The sequence below is a fragment of the Delphinus delphis genome, chromosome 15 (assembly GCF_949987515.2).
Source record: "Delphinus delphis chromosome 15, mDelDel1.2, whole genome shotgun sequence".
NCBI classification, from domain to species: Eukaryota; Metazoa; Chordata; class Mammalia; order Artiodactyla; family Delphinidae; genus Delphinus; species Delphinus delphis.
This window is the reverse complement of record NC_082697.1, coordinates 49,103,652-49,126,171: the sequence shown is the minus strand read 5'-3', so window position 1 is coordinate 49,126,171 and position 22,520 is coordinate 49,103,652. Positions and strand designations below refer to the sequence as shown.

The 22,520-nt window shown below is 49.6% G+C and overlaps 1 protein-coding gene across 3 annotated transcripts in view; it reads left to right on the top strand.

Annotated features, from left to right (window-relative positions):
- Nucleotides 1-1,956: 1,956 nt before the first annotated feature.
- AXIN1 (axin 1) overlaps nt 1,957-22,520 on the top strand; it is a 53,581-nt gene continuing 33,017 nt past the window's right edge. The window contains exons 1-2 of one of the 3 annotated variants that reach the window (XM_060031353.1): nt 1,957-2,083; nt 5,919-6,879. In XM_060031353.1, coding sequence (XP_059887336.1) covers nt 6,002-6,879 — 878 coding nt within the window. In that variant the 5' untranslated portion in view covers nt 1,957-2,083; nt 5,919-6,001. Of the gene's footprint in view, nt 2,084-5,918; nt 6,880-22,520 lie in introns of those variants that run through there. The other 2 variants (XM_060031354.1, XM_060031356.1) reach the window with 2 other exon arrangements.

Below are 22,520 nucleotides of genomic sequence, written 5' to 3'. Positions count from 1 at the left end.
GGGGCAGCATAATTGAAGCATGAAGATGGGCAAGTGACCAAATGCACCCAGGGAAGAGCCCTGAAGGTTGCGAGAGCTCCAGAGAGCAGGCCAGGTGAGGGCCGCTGAGGCTAGTGTGGGATGGATGAGGGGCTGGGGAGCCCTGGGCCGGGAGGAGGTGAGCAGGTCCTTGTGTGGCCTAAGCTTCAACTTCCTTGTGTTATAATGTGGGTACAGCCATGCCCTGGAGCTTGTCGGGAGCATTTTTCAAGGTGCCAGGTCTGATATGGCACTGCTGGAGGATGAGGTCCTGGGTGATCATGGGAGTGGCAGAAGCAATTCCTTAGGGGCAGTAATCAATTCCTGGTACCCACATCCTTTTCCTCTGGGAAGGGCTGGTGGTGGGTGGGCAACATGGGAGCTAGCCAGCTGGGCTTGCAGATCAGGCAAGGGCTGCCATGGAAACAGCGAGGGGGAGAAGGGTAGTGGGTGCAGGGATCAGGACACCCAGAAGCCCTTGCTCTCAGGCTGGCCTGGGCCAGTGGGACCCACGGGGCAGTGATGGGAAGTAGAGCCCTTGCCGGGACGCTGGATGGTGCCTGGGAGAAATTGAGGCAGGCTGGACCAGTTGGGGTGGGGCCTCAGCCAGTCCCGCCCACAGCTCTTTGGAGGTTGGGGCCCCTGCCCAAGTGACTTCCAACATTTATTGGATGCCTACTGTGTGCCCTGGTCTTGGCTGGGTCCTGATGGGCTGGGGACTCAGGGAGGGCAGAGCCCACGCCCACCTTCTCAGGGTCCTGGCTGCCTGGGGGGCAGCAGGCACGGAGCAGGGGGACAAAGAGGCTGGATGTCACCAGGGGCTTAGTTCCTAGTCAGCCGGGCTGTGTTCTCCAACAGCCCAACTCCGGGACACCTGCTTTCTTCCGTGCCGTGGGCTGTTGGTGGCCGTCCTCCTGAGAGGGTCTTCCCGTTCAGGGAGCTCCCTCCGAGGCTGTGGCAGGCCGGCTGGGCGCGGGTCGGGCGTGTGGGTGCCGACCTGGGGAGCCCTGGGCCGGTGGACACCGTGTGGGCAGCAGAAAAGGGCTGCAACCTGGCGTGCGCCCGCGGTGCGCCTGGGGACCGCCCATCTGCTCGGTGCTCCGGCCACCCTCCCGGACCACACAGCCCCAGGGGCCCAGCGCAGTTTCCGGCGCCCCCTCCCGGGTCACCCTTGACAGCGTCCTGGCACCGTCCACACCACGGCCTCTCCCCAACCGACACATTTGATCACGCCCACTCGCTCACGCTCTGCGTCACGCCTCGGGTCCGCCTAGACGCTTTTGGCCCCGCCTCCACGCTCAGGGTCCACTTCTACATCAGGCCCCGCCTCCATGCTCGAGGCTCCGCCCCCACGCTCGACCTCACCCGCTACGCTCTTCGCCCTTCCCTGCGCTCCGGTTCCGTCTAGCGCTCTCGGCCGGGCTGCCACTCTCTTGGCCCCGCCTCCACGCTCCGGCCCCGCCTCCACACTAGAGGCTCCGCCCACCACAGTGCTTCGCTCTGTCACCGCTCTCGGGGTTCGTCTGGTGTTCCCGGCCCCGCCCCACGCTCCTGGCCCCGCCCCACGCCCATGGCCCCTCCCCCACGCTCTTGGCACGCCCCCGCGCTCCAAGCCCCGCCTCACGCTCCGGGCCCCGCCCCCGCACTTCCGGACGGCGCCGGCGGGGGCGCTCCGGCCTGGGCTTCGGCGCTGTGAGCTTCGGCTCCCGGCTCGGGGAAGCGATCGCGGCTGCTGCCGCCGCCGCCGCCGCCGCCGCCGCCGCCGCCGCCGCCGCCGCCGCCGCCGCCGCCGCCGCCGCCACCGGACCGGCCGGAGTTGGGCCGGAGCCGCGTCCCCGCGGAGCAGGCCGGTGGGAGTGGGCGGCCGGCCTTGGCGGCGCCCCCGCGGCCTGCCCGCGCCCGCCTCCGGGCCGCCGCGCCGCCGCTGCGATGGGGGCCGCCCGGGGCCGCGCCCCCGCCCGGTCCCGCCCGCCGCGTCGCCGCTGAGCGCATGGGCCGCGCCGCGCCGCGCCGCTCTGGGAGCCGGTCCCGGGGCCCCGCCGCCGCCGCCGCCGCCGCCGCTCGGGTGAGTATTGCGGCCGGGCGCGCATTCCTGAGGGGCGCGGGCCTGTGCGGCGCCCATTGTAGGCCGCGTAGGCCGGGCCAGGCGCGGGACCCGGAAGAGGGGCTTGGAGGGTGTGCGGGCTCCGAGGCTGTGCGGGCTTGGAGCGTGTGAGGAAGGTGTGTGGGTCCACTCTTGGGAGGTCGGGTGTGTCTAGGAAGGGATGCTAGCAGGTGATGCAGAAGGCAAGGTCTGTTGACTCTGGAGCCTGTGGATGGGGAAGAGTGGGATTTGGTTCAGAAGGGGCAGCCACTTGCTGTAGGTGAGCTGAAGGGGCTGAGGAATACTCAGGATTGTGAGAAGGAATGGGGGGTCCTCCTGGAAGAGACCAGGGTCTGCAGCTGATGTGTTTGATTGGATGGTGCCGGTTGAAGTGCTGTGGTCTGTGGGCCTGGGGCATGTTCGGCCACAGTGGGTGGGGTGCAGAGAGATCCTGGAGATAAGCAGGACAGTGGAGTGTCCCTTCCCCTCCCCCAGCAAAAAGTAGAAATGAGTGAGTGTGAAACCCAAGGAGGGCACTCTCTGAGGCAGAGGTGCCTGAGTCTGGGTCTCTGCTGTGGTTTGGCTTGCTTGAGGGGCTTTACTCTTTCAGGTTGATGCCTCGCCCCCAAAACTCTCTCTTGGGTGTGTATCTTAGAATCTACCTCTGCCCTACATTTTGGAATTCAGTCGCTCATGAAACCAGAGCTGTATAGTCAGGACAGTGAAACTTACAGCTCAGCCTCGAGGACAGAAGAGAAAAATACATTAGTCCTTTGGGGATTTTTCTCAGCCCATCTCTAAGATAATTAATAAAGAGTTATTGTGCATCTCAGCCCCTCCTTCTTGCTTGTACTTAACGTTCTCTGCTGCTTCAGGAAGAATCTCAGATGTACTTGGACCAGGCCCTGTTTTGGAGAACTTACACAGTCTAAACCTGACCTCCCAAGATAGCAGTATCTGGGTTTCAGTTTTAGGAACTTCTATTCAGGGACAAGGATGGGAAAGCATGCAAAATACAATGTTTCTGTTTGATTTTTCAGCAGGTATTGATGTTTCTTGGATTTCTAGTTTCAGAAAAGCTAAGTGGATTTTTTGGGTTACATTAGTCATTGAGGATTTAGGTGGTGGGGGAACAGATTACATGTAAAACAGTAGTCCCAACCCTTCAAGACTTTAATTAATGGACAGTTGGGAATATGTCAGAATCATGCTCTATTATTTCCACACTCCACATAAATCAAAAATTTTAAAGTTCTATCTGAGTAAAATAAATAAATATACACACACGTATAGCATTGAGCTGGCTGCCATGGTACCCAGAGGGTGCACCTAGGCAGTGACTGAAGGTGATTTTAAATGAGTTATCAGAGTTGTGGATTCCTTTTATGGAATCCCTTTACTGATGGTGGTTACAGGCTGTTGGCCAGATTCCGTGTTTGTGGGCGTTTGACTCTAACCTGAATTAATGTAACTGCTTTATCTGTGGTATGTATGTGTGTGCACACTGAATGCTTGCTGTACTTCTCCGTGGGAACCCAGATATTTTGGTAATTGGAGCACGTTTCAATAACAGCAGTAATTTGGAGAGATGTTCGTGTGCTTCCAGGGACACCAAAGGTCTTCTGTCATTTGACAGCCAAAAATATATGTGAAGTTTAAGAAATGTTTCTTCTGGGCTATGAAAAAATAATTTAAATGATTAGGGGGACGTGTTCACACAAATCAAAAGTTAGGCTACCAAGACAGCACATTTTTATAATAAAGGGCTAGATCTTGAATTTGCTGCTATTTCAGCACCTGTGAAGAGCTGACATTTGGCGTCTATGACAAGTGTTGTTTTCCTTAATGTTAATGAATTAGGTGTTTATTGGTGCCCATTAGTTGCAAGACGTTGTGTTAGATGCTGTGGGCCCTGCAGAAAATGTTTAAATCAGGCTGCTACAAATCATTTACATGGAAGACATAAGCACTTTAAGAGATAAGTGACAGTGACTTGTCATTAGCCTCCTATTAGAACGCAGTGACTTGGTTTTTTCTCAAGGCTAGTGAACTAGAGTATCTCCATCTGTAAGGCTCAGAGCACCAGGTGCAGGTCCTCTCTCCTGAGATGGTGTCCCCGACAGGAGGACACTAGACATCCATGAACTGGTGTGGAGACATCAAAGGTGCTCATTCCGTGTTGATGGGACTCAAAGAAAGGACTTTGCAGTTGAAGTGGTCCACGAGCAGCAGAGTGTCACAGCCCGTGGGCCTTGACGAAGGAGCAGGCTGTTCCTGCCGAGGCTGAGATTGCAGCCTACACTGTAGTTTTCATACAAAGTCATTAGCTGCAGAACAATAATTGTGACCCATCCTCCATCTCTAGATGCTTCTAGCTGTTGGCAGCTGCTGGCAGGTGAACTGAAGTGTGTGCAGTGTGAGAATGCAGGTACCGGGGCAGATTACATGCAGGCCAGGACCCAGAGTGTGGAGAGGTGGCTGGGGAGATCCACGCCTTGTGTTTGTACCAGGTTTTAGGATTTCACTCTGCTCCCTCTGGCTTGTTCAGTGCTTTAGGCATTTGGATCTGTCATGCTTCTCTCCAGTCTCCTTCTAGGCAGACCACTTACATCCAGCAGGCCAGGTGGGGAGGTGTAGCCTGAGCTCGTGGGCTCAGTGACAGGGAAGACCAAAGACCATGGCAGTGTCCGGTCCAGGACAGTCCTCCCTCATACAAGACAGGCATCTGACAGCAGAAACAAAACCCATAGTCACCTGACCTCTAAGAGGGTGGGTAATTTGTTTTTCATTTTATGGAGTTGAATCATGTGAGCTGTATGCTTCCTTGGCTAAGTGTGTTTGGATTTCGTTTGTTCTATACCTTCTCTGCTTCTCAGAGTACTCAATTGTCATTTGCTATCAGAAGGACACTTTCCTTTTAAGCAAGGTTTTAAAGTCGAGAGCAGCTTTCTGATGAAGCGTTTTTAAGACTGTCCACGGGAATTCCCTGACGGTCCAGTGGTTAGGACTCCGTGCTTTCACTGCTGAGGGCCTAGGTTCAATCCCTGGTCAGGAAACTAAGATCCCGCAAAAAAAAAAAAGACTGTCCACATCATTGGCAGCGTGAGAAGGCCCCTGTGCCTGTGCATGTGAGTGATGTCCTTTGGTCACTCACTTGAAGATGCTGAAAACGACCCACGGTTAACTGCTCTTTTGGGCGTGTTGAGACTTAGAGGAACAAGTTGCTGTGTGTTCGCATATGTTGTGAGGCACAGTAAGTGTGAAGTAATGGGGCAGCAGGAAGCACAGTGGCTGTGGGCCTGGAGAGTGTGGAGTGGAGAGCAGACCGCCTGCCTTCTGGTGAGTGATGTGCCATATCTGAGTATCACAGCGACCCTGTTCTACTCAGATACACATCCTCGTCTTTCATGTGAGGTTTATACAGCTGGGAGGACCAGAAGCACCTCTCTTTCCTCCAGTCCTTCTGCCTTCCTGGAGCCTGAGGAGAGGGACTGGCCATGCAGCTCTGTAGCTGGGATGGGCTGCTAGTCTCTCTTTGTTCTCACAGAATGACACTTGAGGGTAGTGGCGCTCTCTGTGTTCTGGACATTCATTTCTTAGTGCCAGAGGCATTCCTGTAGTTGGAAAAGTTTCCAGAAATTGTTCTAATATAGTACAAATCTTTTTTGTGACAAAAGATTGAAAATTTAAACTGAATTTCTGGCTTTGAGTTCGAGCGGGAGGGCATCATTGCGAGTCTTGTCTTGAGAAAACCTCTGTGGTCATGTTTCCATGGACCCACCTTTCCTAATCCTTGTCCTCTTAATGGTTTCAACAGGACAGATTGATTCACTTTGGAGCTGTAAGTACTGATGTATTAGGGTGCAGCGCTCATTGTTCATTGACGCACAGAGTCCCAAAATGAATATCCAAGAGCAGGGTTTCCCCTTGGACCTCGGAGCAAGTTTCACCGAAGATGCCCCCCGACCCCCAGTGCCTGGTGAGGAGGGTGAACTGGTGTCCACGGACCCCAGGCCCATCAGCCACAGCTTCTGCTCTGGGAAAGGTGCCGGGATTAAAGGTGAGACTTCAACAGCCACTCCGAGGCGCTCAGATCTGGACCTGGGGTACGAGCCTGAGGGCAGCGCTTCGCCCACCCCTCCGTACTTGAAGTGGGCCGAGTCGCTGCACTCCCTACTGGATGATCAAGACGGGATAAACCTGTTTAGAACTTTTCTGAAGCAGGAGGACTGTGCTGATCTCCTGGACTTCTGGTTTGCCTGCAGCGGCTTTAGGAAACTGGAGCCCTGTGACTCGAATGAGGAGAAGAGGCTGAAGCTGGCCAGAGCTATCTACCGCAAGTACATCCTCGATAACAATGGCATTGTGTCCAGGCAGACCAAGCCAGCCACCAAGAGCTTCATAAAGGACTGCATCATGAAGCAGCAGATTGATCCTGCCATGTTCGACCAGGCCCAGACGGAAATCCAGTCTACCATGGAGGAGAACACCTACCCCTCGTTCCTCAAGTCCGATATTTATTTGGAGTACACGAGGACAGGCTCGGAGAGCCCAAAGCTCTGCAGTGACCAGAGCTCCGGGTCGGGGACAGGGAAGGGAGTACCTGGATACCTACCCACTTTGAACGAAGATGAGGAATGGAAATGTGACCAAGACGTAGACGAAGACGATGGCAGAGACCCTGCTCCCCCTGGCAGGCTCACGCAGAAGCTGCTCCTGGAAACCGCCGCCCCGAGGGCCTCCTCAAGTAGACGGTACAGCGAAGGCAGAGAGTTCAGGTGAGTCCGACCCGAGGCCTCCGTTTCTGTGCTCACCTCCAAGACCTGGAGAACTAGCAGGGAAAGGTCTTGTCCTTCAGCCCCAAAGTGGGTGGACTCCTGGAGCTGGGGCAAATTGTGGTTTTACTCTTTACTCATGATGCCTTCACGTTTGTCATTAGATGTTTTTAATGTTTGTATTTTGAGGGCACTTTTATCAAGAACAGCCTAAAATATATGGCTTTGTAAGTCATTAGGAACATTGGAATTCTTAGAAGTGATATGACATTTAAACCTTACCCTTTATTTTTATTTTTTTATTTTTTAATAAATTTACTTATTTATTTATTTATTTATGGCTGCGTTGGGTCTTCGTTGCTGCGCGCGGGCTTTCTCTAGTTGCGGCAAGCGGGGGGGCTACTCTTTGTTGCAGTACACTGGCTTCTCATTGCAGTGGGTTCTCTTGTTGCAGAGTACGGGCTCTAGGTGCGTGGGCTTCAGTAGTTGTGGCTCGCTGGCTCAGTAGTTGTGGCACACGGGCTTAGTTGCTCCGCAGCATGTGGGATCTTCCCGGACCAGGGATCGAACCTGTGTCCCCTCCATTGGCAGGCATACGCTCAACCACTGTGCCACCAGGGGAGTCCCTAAACCTTACCCTTTAGCAGTAAAATTTGTGTCCTCTTGCACAGAAGGTGGTTTACCTGGCAGACATAATCCTTTTGGCTGAATAAAGAGAAGAGTGGACATTTCAGTGCATCAGTACGCAGAGAATTCTGGATCATTGCATTTTGTAACTGTCTTATAAGGTTCTTCCTAGAGGTCGGGGGGTGGGGTGGTGGTGAGGAGGCTGATGTGCTTCAAGTTGTCCGAGCACTTTGGGAACTTCCAAAGTGGTTGTGGCTCCAGGATTGGACCTTTCTCCCGCCAAGAAAATGAGTTGTGCTGTTGTGTATTCAGTTCCCAGCATTCTGAAGTTGTGATCACAGTCTTTGCACGTGGGCACATATGCGGCTTTGGAGGCGTGGAGTGGTGCTATCGGGAAGTTGTTACCACTTTGGAAACCTGTTTCTTCGTTCTCTTTTCTGTGGTTGCTGGAAGTTTATTTGGTCTCAAGTTGGAGCCTGTTGCCGATTTTAGTGGGCACTTCGGTTCTCACTCATTTCCCTGTAGCTGGTTCTGGATACTCCTGCCTGTGAAACTTTGAAAGCCTGGAATTCCTGTGGCCCTGCTGATTTAATCAAGAGTCTGCAAGCACATCCCCAAGTGCTGGGCCTCTCCCATGGAGTTAGTAAAAGCGCAGATCACTTCTTCAGGCTTACTGTGGCAGAGAAATTGGTCACTTGCTGATAAAACACAGGATTAAACATTTTTAAGGTTTAAATGTCCTTTAAGTGATGTGATTGAAGATACACTGCTTAGGTAATTTTTGTGGGCCTTTTGCTCACACTGTCTTTAAACCTTATTGATTTAGCAATCTTTTTAGGGCAGAATATACTATAAAATTATCCTGTTAGGTAAGGCTAGTAACTGACACAGCTTTTCAGACCTAACCTTTAAGTTGTCATATTTGATTAGAACAGTTTAAAAATGGGATTAAATTTGAGGCCTGGGCTGCAGGGAAAAACAAATTGAGCTCAATTCTGATTTCTAATTTTAGAAATTCCTGCGTGCCACCCCTCCCCCAACCAGCCAGTCTGCACACTTTTCAGTTCTCAGTCGGGGGCCGGTCATAGCAGCAACTTTGCTTTTTTTCTCTTTGGTTTGCTCTATTTGTAATAAATAACCTTTACTATCAAATTAATAGAATATGTTGCTGTAAGGACTCGTACATGCTCGTTTTTAACTTGCCTCTCGTGGAGCTGCTGGTGGCCGTGGGAGTCTGGCACTCACGAGTCCTGCCTGTGCTCAGACCCCGTCCTTCTGGGGGCTGCCTTTGCGGTTGTGCGGGTGGACAGTCCCCTGTGTCAGGGTCATTGTTCATCAGCACTAGCAGGATATGGAGTCCAGCACATTCTACGTGCTCTGCAAGGGTGTGCAGTTAGGATGCATTAGTGTGAAAGTCACAGAAAAGCCAGCCCACCCCGGCTTAAACACTGAAGGGGATTGGTTGGCTCAGGTAAGTGAAAAGTCCAGAGGCAGGCCCAGCTTCAGATGTGGTTTGATTCGGACTCCAGCCATTTTTCTTTCAAAGACTTATTTCTTTTTTCGGAGAAGTTTTAGGTTACCAGCAAAATTAAGAGGAAGGTACAGAGGTTTCCCATATACCCCTCCCCCCACACATGCACAGCCTCCCCCACTATCACCATCCCCCACCAGGGTGGTCATTTGTTACAGCTGATGAGCCTACACTAATCACCTACAGTCCATAGCTTACATTAGGGTTCCCTCTCGGTGACTTGTATCTATCACTCTAAACAGGGTAGTTTCCTTTGTGCTCGGCGTGTTTAACCTCTCCAGCCCCCAACCCCTGGCAACCACCGATCTTTTTACTGTCTCCACAGTTTTGCCTTTTCCAGAATACCATGTAGCTGGAAGTATACAGTATGTAGCCTATTCATATTGGCTTCTTTCACTTAGTAATATGCTTTTAAGGTTTTTCAGTGTCTTTTCGTGGCTTGATAGCTCATTTCTTTTTAACACTGAATAATATTGCATTGTCTGGATAGACCACAGTTTACTTATCCATTCACCTGCTGAAGGACATCCTGATGGTTCCAGTTTTTGGCAGTTATGACTAAAGCTGCGGTAAACACCTGTGTGCAGGTTTTTGTGTGGACGTGAGTTTTCATTTCCTTTGGGTAAAATATCAAGGAGCACAATTGCTGGATTATATGCTGAGATTACGTTCGTTTTTGTAAGAAACTGTCCCGTTTCTGAATGCTTCTTTGCCTCTGCCTTCCTGCGGCCAGCTTCGCTCTCAGGTTGGCTCCCTTGTTTTGTAAACAGATGCTTCCCACTGAAGGAACGTTCTGCAGTTTGCCCTGAGTGGCTGGGGGTGCTGTGTGCCAGTGTGTCCTGCCCACTCCAGCATAATCACTGTGCAAGGGCTGAGGCTCTGCTCTTGGGCTTACACCAAATAGGGCCACCCCAGAAGAAAAGTGGGGTGCCCCATTCAAACAGCATCACCACTCCCCAGCAGGGGGAGTGGTCCTTCAGGGGAAGATTGGGGTCGGGAAAGGGAGGAGGAGAGTGGGTAGTGAATAGGCAGCTAGTGAATGCCCGCTGCCAGGAGGAGGAGCCGGGTGGGAACCTCAGCTCAGGGGATGTGTTTCCTGCAGCAGCAGGTGCTTCTCTCAGCATTGATTCTGCGTGGAGGAGTGTGTCAGCCAGGAGGCTGCTCCCACTGTGCTCACTGGTGTCGTCCAGGCTCCCTGTTCCCTGGCGGGAGGCCTGAGCAACACTCCTCATTTGCTTCACATGTGTGCACACGGCTGTTTTTCAGATCTTTTCAGATCGCTGGCTTGAGAGATGGTAAATGAGCCTTTTATGTGGGTCTTTGTCAAAACTGAGAAAACAGGGATGCCCCTGGCTTTTTCTGCATTTATCCTAGTCACCTGCGGTGACTAGGATAAAGAGCCCAGGGCTGAGGGGTCACAGAATAACTTGCTGCTCTTCTATTCTTTGTGTGGAAGACTTTCACAGTCTTTATTGCCCTTTTTCAGTGGAACTTTGAACATAACTTTGGTTGGTTCATACGCACCATTTAAATTTGGTGTGAATTGGCAGAGGGTCCTCTGAAGGTGTTTTGGCTGTTTATATACTTAATGCTTTGGCCTGGGGGACCAGGGTCTGTAAGACATTAGCAGGCTCAGAAGCTTGGCCTGGCCTGGCCTCCAGGGGCTGTGCTGGGCCTGGTTGGTCAGGCCTGAGTCAAGCCATCTTCAGCCCTTCAACCACCTGTGCTTAGCGATTGCTGCTGGTTTTCTTTTGTCTCTCTCTCTCTTTTTTTTAAAAAAAAATTTATTTCTTTCTTTTTGGCTGCATCAGGTCTTAGTTGCAGCACGCGGGAGTTTCGTTGCGGCTCGCGGGCTCTTTGTTGCGTCGCACGGGCTTCTCTCTCGTTGTGGCATGCAGGCTTAGTTGCCCCGCATAGCATGCAGGATCTTAGTTCCCTGACCAGGAATCGAACCCACGTCCCCTGCATTGGAAGGCGGATTCTTAACCACTGGACCACCAGGGAAACCCCTCTCTCTCTTTTTTTAATTGAAGTACAGTTGGCTTACAATGTTGTCTTAATTTCTGCTGTACAGCAAAGTGACTCAGTTATACATATATATGCATTCTTTTTTTAAATAAATAAATTTATTTATTTATTTATGGCTGCGTTGGGTCTTCGTTGCTGTGCACAGGCTTTCTCTAGTTGCAGCGAGCGAGGGCTACTCTTTGTTGCGGTGCGTGGGCTTCTCATTGCTGTGGCTTGTCTTTGTTGCGGAGCACGGGCTCTAGGCGCGTGGGTTCAGTAGTTGTGGCTCGCGGGCTCTACAGCACAGGCTCACTAGTTGTGGCACACGTGCTTAGTTGCTCCATGGCACGTGGGATCTTCCTGGACCAGGGCTCGAATCTGTGTCCCCTGCCTTGGCAGGAGGATTCTTAACTACTGTGCCACCAGGGGAGTCCCAAAATATGCATTCTTTTTTATATTCTTTTCTATTATGTTTTTTTAAAGGCAACCCAATTTTTATTTTTATTTTTTAAAAATATATTTATTTATTTATTTTTGGCTGCATTGGGTCTTCATTGCTGCACACAGGCTTTCTCTAGTTGTGATGAGTGGGGGCTATTCTTTGTTGTGGTATGTGGGCTTCTCCTTGAGGTGGCTTCTCTTGTTGCGAACACAGGCTCTAGGAGCACGGGCTTAAATAGTTGTGGCTTGCGGGCTCCAGAGTGCAGGCTCAGTAGTTGTGGTGCACGGACTTAGTTGCTCTGTGGCATGTGGGATCTTCCCAGACCAGGGCTCGAACCCGTGTCCCCTGCGTTGGCAGGTGGATTCTTAACCACTGTGCCACCAGGGGATTCCTATTTTTTATCATTTAAAATATTTATTTGTTTATTTATTTGGCTGCACTGGGTCTTAGTTGCAGAATGTGGGCTCTTGGTTGTGGCATGTTTAGTTGCAGCATGCAGGCTCTTAGTTGTGGCATGCATGTGGGATCTAGTTCCCTACCAGGGATAGAACCTGGGCCCCCTGTATTGGGTGCGTGGCATCTTACCGACTGGACCACCAGGGAAGCCTCTCCATTATGGTTTATCTCAGGATATTGAATACAATTCCCTATGCTCTTCAGTAGGACCTTGTCTATATCGCTGCTGTTTTTTTAAAAAAAATATTTATTTATTTAATTTATTTTTGGCTGCATCGGGTCTTAGTTGAGGCATGCAGGATCTTTTGTTGTGGTGTGTGGGCTATCATCGTGGGTCGTGGGCCTTCTCTCTAGTTGTGGCGTGTGGATTTTCTCTTCTCTAGCTGTGGCGCGCAGACTCCAGGGCGCATGAGCTCTGTAGTTTGCGGCACACGGGCTCTCTCGTAGAGGAGCGTGAGCTCAGTAGTTGTAGCGCGTGGGCTTAGTTGCCCCGTGGTGTGTGGGATCTTAGCTCCCTGACCAGGGATCAAACCCACGTCCCCTGCATTAGAAGGCAATTCTTTTTTTAAAAAAGATTTATTTATTCATTTTATATATATATTTTTTATTGCTGTATTGGGTCTTTGTTGCTGCACACGGGCTTTCTTTAGTTGCAGCGAGCGGGGGCTACTCTTCGTTGCAGTGTGTGGGCTTCACATCGCGGTGGCTTCTCGTTGCAGAGCATGGGCTCTAGGCGCACGGGCTTCAGGAGTTGTGGCTCGCGGGCTCTAGAGCGCAGGCTCAGTAGTTGTGGCGCACGGGCTTAGTTGCTCCGCGACATGTGGGATCTTCCTGGAGCAGGTCTCGAACCCATGTCCCCTGCATTGGCAGGCGGATTCTTAACCACTGTGCCACCAGGGAAGTCCTAGAAGACAATTCTTTACCACTGGACCACCAGGGAAGTCCCTCACTGCTGCTTTTAATGTCTAACAGCAGCAGATGCTTTCCATTTCTCTTCACTACCTCCCTCACTGAGAAGTTCCCTGAGGACAGGGTCCAGCTGATATTTCCTTATGGCTTCCTGGTGGGCCAGCCAGTGAGGCACTCTTGGTCAGGGCTGGTCATCGCGGCCGTGGCCGGAGAGTGGAGCACAGATGGTGTTTGTAGCAGGAATAACTCAGCGACTTGTGGGTCCTTTGAAGGGTGGGTGACTAACCCTTCCTCTCCAGACTGAGGAACTACCTGACTTGTTTGTTGCCTTATCAACTGTATTTCTGGTAAATGGCTTAAAGGAAATGTAAAAAGAGGAAGCACCCAAATGTGTATAGTTTCATGTGGAAGGTGGAAAAGTGAGATTGATCTGGGGTTTCTGGTTGGCATTCCAGTGCAGCGGGTGGGGTTGGGGCGGTGACTCTGGCACTTGGCTGCCAAGGGGCTCCAGTCCAAAGGGTGGCGGTGGCCCTGGTGGTGGGGGTCTCAGGACACTGGTCCCGTTAATAGTGAGCCTGTTTGATTTGACCTTCAGCAAATACTCTTCACTGTTGAATTTTTAGGTCATTTGTGATGGAAGGTGACTCATTTGTAAAGTGTGGCTCTCCCTGTGGCCTTCCCCCTCTTTCTTCCTACTGCTGTGCTTTTAGTCACTCTTAAATGTGGGGCACAAAGCTAGGGAAGAGAGCATGGCCCTGCTGCCAGTCCCTTGTCACCTTCCAGGTATGTAACTTGTCCAACTGGATGAATTCCTTTAACTGAACAGATGATCCCAAGGTTGTTCACTGGAGATGTTTTCAGACAGGCCCTAGTGTGCAGCTGTGGGGCTCTCAAGACAGTTGACAGGGAATTCCCTGGCGGTCCAATGGTTAGGACTCCACGCTCTCACTTCCTAGGGCCTGGATACAATCCCTGGTCAGGGAACTAATATCCCACAGCCATGTGGCGCAACTGAAAAAACAAAAAGACAGGAGTTTACAAATCTTCCCATTCCCCTTGCTGGCTGAATGGGAGAACATTTATCTCAGTGGTCTCACTTAAGGACCCCTCACTTGGTGACTTTTCCACAGGCTGTGTCTTCTGGGTCAGCCTTCTCCTGGTTGTGTGATGGTGGGGAAGTTGCTTCACCTCTCTGAGCTTTTCTGTAAAAATGGGGACAATGAAGTAAGGGCCTGCCCAATGACGTTGTCAGGGAGGTTCTGTGAGCTGACCCCTAGGGGTGCCCGCACACAGCAGGCTCAGTGCACACAGCAGGTGCTCAGGGAGTTTCACATCCTTGTGTGGTTCTTCATCATCATCTGAACTTAGTGGTCTGCTAGATGTTGGTGAAATTTGTATCTGGGTTACAAATGATTTCAAAGTAGCGAATGACACATCTCGATTTTAATAATCATATTTCCTGAGAGTGAGGCATGTTAATTCCCCACCCCAAACCTGCTCCTCTCGTGGCCATCCTTACCTCCAGAAGTGGCACCACCATCTACCAGGTCAACGTGGTCCACGTGATTCCCCATCCGAATGTATGCTGAACCCTCTGCCTCTTGCTGTCTGCACTCCGGCCCCCCCACCCTCCTCCTGGACACGCAGAGCCTTCTGGGTGAGCCTCTGCCTCAGTCTTTTCTCCCCACAGTGCCCAAACGGACCTTTCTAGATGCAGATCTGACTACGCTCTTCCTTCTTCCACGACGCGGGGACTTCCCACTGCCCCTGGACTGCACCCCAGGCTCCTGTGACACAGCGTGTCCACGGGAGACCCTGTTGTGGTACCAGCACACTGTGAGCATTTTACATGCCTATCAGTGGGGGGGGGGGAGGCTGGCTAATAAAAGTTTTTAAACTAGTTACAGGAGAGTCAAAAAATATTTTTTCTCTGTTTTAGTCATATAAAACTCTGTAGCCTTTTTCTTTTTTTTCCTTTTTATTTATTTATTTATTTATTTATTTGGCTGTGTAGGGTCTTCGTTTCTGTGCGAGGGCTTTCTCTAGTTGTGGCAAGCGGGGGCCACTCTTCATCGCGGTGCACGGGCCTCTCACTATCGCAGCCTCTCGTTGTGGAGCACAGGCTCCAGACGCGCAGGCTCAGTAGTTGTGGCTCACGGGCTTAGTTGCTCCACGGCATGTGGGATCTTCCCAGACCAGGGCTCGAACCTGTGTCCCCTGCATTAGCAGGCAGATTCTCAACCACTGCGCCACCAGGGAAGCCCAGCCTTTTTCTTTTAATATTTGTTTGTTTATTTATTCATTTATTTATTTATTTTTGGCTGCGTCAGGTCTTAGTTGCGGCACGTGGGATCTTTCGTTGCAGCGCAGGGGGCGCGCGGGCCTCTCTCTAGTTCTGGCGCATGGGCTCATTAGTTGCAGCACATGGGCTTAGTTGCCCCACGGTATGTGGGATCTTAGTTCCCCGACCAGGGATTGAACCCACGTCCCCTGTATTGGAAGGCGGATTCTTAACCACTGGACAACCAGGGAAGCCCCAAAACTCTGTAGTCTTTGATGACATGTTTCGACAAAGTCCGGGAAGTGCAGTTAGCTGTCAGCCTGAAGAATTTTGGAATAGAGAGGCCCCTTTGTCTGGGGCTCCACGTTGGTGGGTTTATGAAAGGGAAGTGCCTACAGAGACAGCGGTCTGCGAGGCCCACGCCGCCCGTGGTTCTGCCGCCTGGCCGCTGGGTTGGGGAGGCTGGGCTGGCGGCTGGTCACGTGTGTCTTCTGTGCATCAGCTGCTGGGGGATCAGCCAGTTCTCAGGTTTGTGCATCAGTTAGCGTCACAGAGGCTGGAATTTGATTCATACTCACTGGCTCTGTTATTCTCTTCTAGAATCCTGACTTCATTTACACCAGTTTACCCAGCAGTCATTAGAAATAATGGAATTTGGCCAAGTAGTGGTTGTTCATTTAGGAAAGGAAGGCAGTCTAATAATTCTTTCTTCAGTCCAGCTTGAGGCCGAGTACGTGTGTGTGTGTAAGAAAATCGTTGCTTTATTTTTCCCCCATGTCACATCAGTACAAATGCACGTTTTTGTGAGCCACTCAGTGTCCTCTCAGAGCTCATTAATTCCAAAAAGTGTTTGCTCTGAGGAAACAACTCAGTAAATCTCTTCAGTCCCTTCCTGGAACTCAGGCTGGCTGTCTGATTTTGTGAAAATAAACGCAGTCTTCAAAGAGGCCGTTCACAGGACCTTGTGCGTGCATGTGAAGGGCTTCAGGCTCACCCCTCCTCACCCCTCCCCTGGGTGGATTACAGCCTCAGCCCACAAGCCTTCTCAGAACTGGTGAAACTCTTTGTAGCAACTGGACTCAGCTCTTTAGTTTGGACCAAACTCCTCCAGTTTTGATGATGGATAGAGGTGAGCCCTGCGTTGTGTGGCTGGGTGGGCACCCTTCTCAGCCCCCAGCAGCAGGAGGCTCCCATTCCCTGGCCCTCTGCTCATCCAGCCTTGTGCCCTTCGAATCTTTAACGTGCTTTTGTCTGGTATTGACCCTCTCTGGATCACCGGCTCATTTTTAGTCTGTAGGGCCAGTGTCTTCTCTTGAACAAATATTTAAAAATAATCATAGGGCTTCCCTGGTGGTGCAGTGGGTGAGAGTCTGCCTGCCGATGCAGGGGACACGGGTTCGTGCCCCGGTCCGGGAAGATCCCACGTGCTGAGGAGCGGCTAGGCCCGTGAGCCATGGCCGCTGAGCGTGCACGTCCAGAGCCTGTGCTCCGCAACGGGAGAGGCCACAACAGTGAGAGGCCCACGTACCGCAAAAAAAAAAAAAAAATCATAAAGAATGTTGCGTGTAATAGCCAGCAGTTAGAGTAACTTGAATGTCTAATAGCAGGATTGATTGCACAGGGATTTTTTTTCTGCATGGTTAGAGAACATAGGCTTTCTATTTTCTTCTTTTTGTTTTTCGACATTTTCCAAATTCCTATAAAACATAAACCTTTGTAATTCGAAAGTATGTTATTAAAATATATACAAAGATATATCACAAGAGGGTGTGAATTATGTGCAGTTTTTCAACAGCATATTTTTTCTTTTAAAAGGATGCATATAAATGTTTCCTTTTAGTATGATCTTCGGTCTTCTTAATGTTTGCACTGCTATACCAGTTTTGTTTTGTTTTGTGTGTTTTTGGCCACATTGAGCGTGGCATGCTGGATTTTAGTTCCCTGACCAGGGATCAAACCCGCACCTCCTGCATTGGAAGCACAGAGTCTTAACCACTGGACCACCAGGGAAGTCCCTATACCAGTATTTTAATTAATTTTAATTTTTATTGAAACAATGGAGAGAAGGAAAAATTCCAATAATGCTAAAAGGCTGATAACTAAATTTAGCAGTCTCATGACCCTCTGGCCTTTCCAGGATGGCCGCTTCCAACTGTGTCTTACCCTAGTGTATTAGCTCAGGCTGCCAGGACAAAACATCATAGACTTGGGGGTTAAACAACAGACATTTATTTCTCACGGTTCTGGAGGCTGGAGGTCCCAGACCAAAGCGCTGGCAAGGTAGGTTTCATTCCATTCTTCTCATGGTTTGCTCACATGGCCTTTTCTCAGTGTGTCTGTGTGGAGAGAGAAACAGCTCTCCAGCATCTCTTCTGGTTAAGGGTAATGATCCTGTCAGATCAGGGCCCCACTTTCATGACTTCATTTAACCATGTGACTTCCTTAGAGGCCCCATCTCCAAATACAGCCACATGGGGGGGTAAGGGCCTCCACATCAGAATCTGGGGGATGTAGACTCTCAGTCCATCACACCCCCCTTTCTGAGTGATGTGCTCATACTGCTGTCCTTGGGGCATCTGCCCTGAGCCAGTCTCTGTGGATGCTCTCCTTTCCCCACCACCTGGCCTGATTATTAACACATTCTGGGTTTGGTTTACATCCATATTTGGTGTTTTCATTGCTGAGCCAAGTTGGACCAAGCATTTTCTTTCTTGTGCCATTTTTGTGTGTGTGTGTTTTAAAGTTATGGTTGTTGAATTTTTTCATTTGATTTTCTGACATAAATCTTCCCTTATGTTGCATTGGCTTAAAAAGTCCCTGTCAAAATACTTCTCATTACTTTTCTCATTTTGGAGCCTGTGTTATTTAGATGTGGGACCATTTGGAATGATCCTTTAAATCTTGTTTCTTCTTCTCCTATTTTCTGTTTGTTTTCTTTTGTTGTGTTTTCAGCTCTTTCTACTAAATTTCTCTTGCTCTTGTTTTCTGAATATATACTCTAAAAAGACGAAATCATCTTTTTTTTTTTAATTGTTCATGGATCAGCATTTAAAAATCTTTCTGGTGTTGACCTAAAACAATATAACAGCCAGTTATTTTACCAGAAAATGGGTTTATTGCAAAGAATTGCAATTTGGGACATGCAGTCTATAGCGAACCACAGACAAGTCCAGAGAACAAAGGAGAGGAACTTCTTTTATACAGGAGAAGGAGGAGTTGGGAGGGGCTGCTATAAACAAAGAGCCCATTGGAGGAAACTGGGAGTTCAGAGTACAGTGGCTTTTCATTGGCTGAGCTGTTGCCAGGCAAAGAGAAATTCTCTCTCGGTCCTGCTGGGTGGTCCTTCTTCATGTTGGAGATGCAAAGGTATGTCTCTTCCTGTTGGGTCTGCAATTGATGATGGTAGGGTGTGAGGGCTCCCTTTCCTGGCCTCCCAACTCCATTTTATTATTTTTATTTATTTATTTTTTGGCCACACTGCCCAGCCTGTGGGATCTTAGTTCCCCGACCAGGGATTGCACCTGGGTGCTTGGCAGTGAGAGCATGGAGTTCTAACCACTGGACTGCCAGGGAATTCCCCCATCTCCATTTTAAGTGAGGGTTCTGTGTATTAACTTTCACATTAACATCATGCCCCTACCCACCCCTCAGTAGGGAGACATGGTGGGTTGTGTCAAGAAGTCCTGCATATGTGGGAGAAAGACTGCTCCTTTTTCCTATGGTTATAGAGCTGGGCCTAGTTTGCAAAACTTATTTTAAATACAAATGAGAATTCTTTGGGAAGTCAGTGAAGGAAAAGGAGATGTGGAGCACTGCTGTTTAGCGATGATCTAATGTGATGACTGTAAAATATGTAATTTGTAGGTGGTAACATTGTGGAAGGATTCTTTTTTTTTTTTTAACTCATGTCAGTTTGGGAAGAGTTTATTTATTTTTAATTTATTTATATTTAATTTATTTATTTTTGGCTGAGTTGGGTCTTTGTTGCTGCATGTGGGCTTTCTCTAGTTCCTGCGAGCGGGGGCTACTCTTTGTTGCGCTGTGTGGGCTTCTCATTGCAGTGGCTTCTCTTGTTGCGGAGCATGGGCTCTAGGCACACGGGCTTCAGTAGTTGTGGCTTGCGGGCTCTAGAGTGCAGGCTCAGTAGTTGTGGCCCACAGGCTTAGTTGCCCCGCGGCATGTGGGATCTTCCTGGACCAGGACTTGAACCCGTGTCCCCTGCATTGGCAGGTGGATTCTTAACCACTGTGCCACCAGGGAAGTCCGATTCTTTCTTTCTCAATGAGAATTCTCTTTGGGATGCCTTTAGTACCCTTGAGATTATTCAGTGGATAAAAATTATATGCATACATATAACTTGTCAGGAGCACATTTGTTCTGTGTGTTAAGCTTGCCTGAATTAGGCACGGCTGAAGGGTTGGTGTCTTGGGGAAGATATGGATGCTGTATCTCATTCTTGTGTAATTCTTGGATTTCTTACTGAATCTTCTTGAGGACTGTTTGTTCATCTGAGGACAGTTGATCCCTATGCTGGCAGTGGACTTGTGAAACTGAATAAAGGAAACCTCATTTAAAGTCTGGAGTCCAGAAGGGGAGCTCTGATGCCCTACACTCCACCTCAGTTAGAGACCGTGCAGGAAGAGAGGTACCTTGCATTCCCAGCAGGGAGGTATCTACTTTACTGCCCCTGCAGGAGGAAGGAAGAGTTCTTGCCCAGCGCCAAGCCCAGCCTGTTGGAACCCTTGCAGCTCAGCCAATAGGAATCCATCACCACCCTGAACTCTTGCTTTCCTCCAAGGGACTTTGGTTCAAAGCACCCCTCTCAGCTTCCTCCTTTTCTCTATAAAGTAACACTCCTCTCTTTTGTTTGCTGGACTTGCCTGTAGTTTTTGCTATAGCATTGTCGTCCTGAATTGCAATTCTCTGCTATTCCTGAATAAACTCGTTTTGCTGGTAAAATAACTGGATGTTCTCAGCAGACTATTACGATCGGTGTTTTGGAGTTTTGGAGAACAAAAGGGGGGCTCAAGGACAGCGGTCCACATATGACCAAGAGAAGCTGTGTCTGAGCAGACAGGAAAAGATGACTCTGTGTGGCCCCAATACAGCTGCCCCTTTAAAAGGAGAATTGACAGAAATACAGATTCATTCGTTCATTGAGTGTCCTCCATGTGCCATATACTCTTCTAGAAGCTGGAGATTCACTAGTGAACAAAGCAGATAAAAATCCCTCCAATTGGGCTTCCCTGGTGGCGCAGTGGTTGAGAGTCCGCCTGCCGATGCAGGGGACACGGGTTCGTGCCCCGGTCCGGGAAGATCCCACATGCCGCGGAGCGGCTGGGCCCGTGAGCCATGGCTGCTGAGCCTGCGCGCCCGGAGCCTGTGCTCTGCAACGGGAAAGGCCACAACAGTGAGAGGCCCACGTACCACAAAAAAAAAAAAAAAAAAAAAAATCCCTCCAATTGTGGAGCTTACACTTTTAACAGGGGGAGATACAAGATGAGAACGCAACTAAAATACTGAGCATTTCAGATGGTGCAGTTTAAGTTGGGGCAGAGGGAGCCATTTTCACAGGAGTGGCCAGAGAGGGTCTCATTCTGGAGGGTGACTTTTGAGCAAAGCCTGAAGAAGGTGAGAGCACAGACCGTGTACCTGGAGGAGGACGAGGGAAGAGCAAGTAGGAAAGGCAGCCTAGCTGGGGCAGAGTGGCCGAGGGGCGAGGGGTGGGAGGAGAGCGCAGAGAGGTGACTTGGCATTTCTGAGACTGCGGCTTCTGCTTTGGTCTCTCTCAAATTGTCAGTGTATTGATGGTATTTGGAGCCGTGAGCCTTGTTGTGACCCCCCCAGTGAGCGAACGTAGATAGAGACAAGAAGGCCTCTGGCGGCTTTCCACTGCCTAGGGTTGCAGAGACCTGGCAGTGAGGTTGGAGGAAACCAGCGGAGTATGGGGTCTTGGAGACCAAATGAAGAAAGTGCACCAAGAAAGAGGGGTTGAGTAGCCGTCGGCACTGCTGATAGGTGATGTGAGATGGGGGCTGGTGTCCTTACGTCTAGCAGCCTGGAGATTGTTGGGGACCCTGAGTTGTGCTGGTGGGAGATGGTAAAAGCACATTGAAATGGCTTTCAGATTGAGCTTTAAACAGCTCAGAGCCCTTTGAGAAGGACTGTGTCTTAGTCTTATTTGTCCTTGGCTTAAGATACTGTCTTGCAGGTCTGCTCTTGATAAATATGTACTGAAAGAAATGACTCGAGTTCTTAGAAAACACCTGCAAGATGTGCGGAATCCACCCGCCCGCCTGTGCCCTTGAGTACAGCGTTCACATCCCCGTCCTGAGACCCCTGACCTTTATCTCAAGGAAGCCGCTGCTTCCCTTGTGGTTCATGTCACAGCCAGGAGCTACCTCTGCATTGGTTTTACCCTTTTTGGCCTCCCACCTTTGATAAAGAAATCTAGTTTAAAAAAAAATCAGATCAAGTGAGAAATTCTATCTGATTCCTTTTATTAAGGATTCAGAAACAAGATATGGCTTATGTGTTTCAATATGCCACTAGTGTTGAATGTCGAGGCTGAATTTATTGGTTGAAGTCTCCCACTATGAATGTGGATTTGTCTGTTGTTGTTTTTTCTGTCCAGTTTTGCTCTGTGTGTTTTGAGTCCATAGTTTACATGCATACGCATTGAGTTGTTACTTGTTTCTGTGGATTGACCATTTTATTATTATAACATGTCTTTATATCTAATATTGCTTTTTGCTTAAAAATCTACTTTGTCTGATATTGGTATAGCTACCCCAACTTTCTTTTAAAAGTATTTGCATGATTTATGTGTTTTCTAATCTTTTATTTATTTATTGAGATATAATTGACATACATTCTCTTAGTTTCAGGTGTACACCATAACCATTCGATATTTGTATATAGTGTGAAATGGTCACCACAGTAAGTCTAGTTAACATCTGTCACCATATGTAGTTACAAAAAAATTTTTTTTCTCGTGAAGAGATTTCAGTCTTTTATTTTCAATGTTCTGTATTCTTTTTTTTGGCCGCAGTGTGTGGCTTGTGGGATTTTAGTTCCCCGACCAGGGATTGAACTCAGGCCCTCAGCAGTGAGAGTGCAGGTCCCTAACCACTGGACTGCCCGGAATTCTGAAATTTTCTATATTCTTTTTTTTTCTTGATTTTTTTTTATGTGGACCATTTTTAAAGTCTCTATTGAATTTGTTACAATATTGCTTCTGTTTTATGTTTTTTGGTTTTTTGGCCGTGAAGCATGTGGGATTCCAGCCCCCCGACCAGGGATTGAACCCGCACCCCCTGCATTGGAAGGTGAAGTCCCAACCACTGGACCGCCAGGGAAGTCCCAATTTTCTGTATTCTTATATTTAAGTT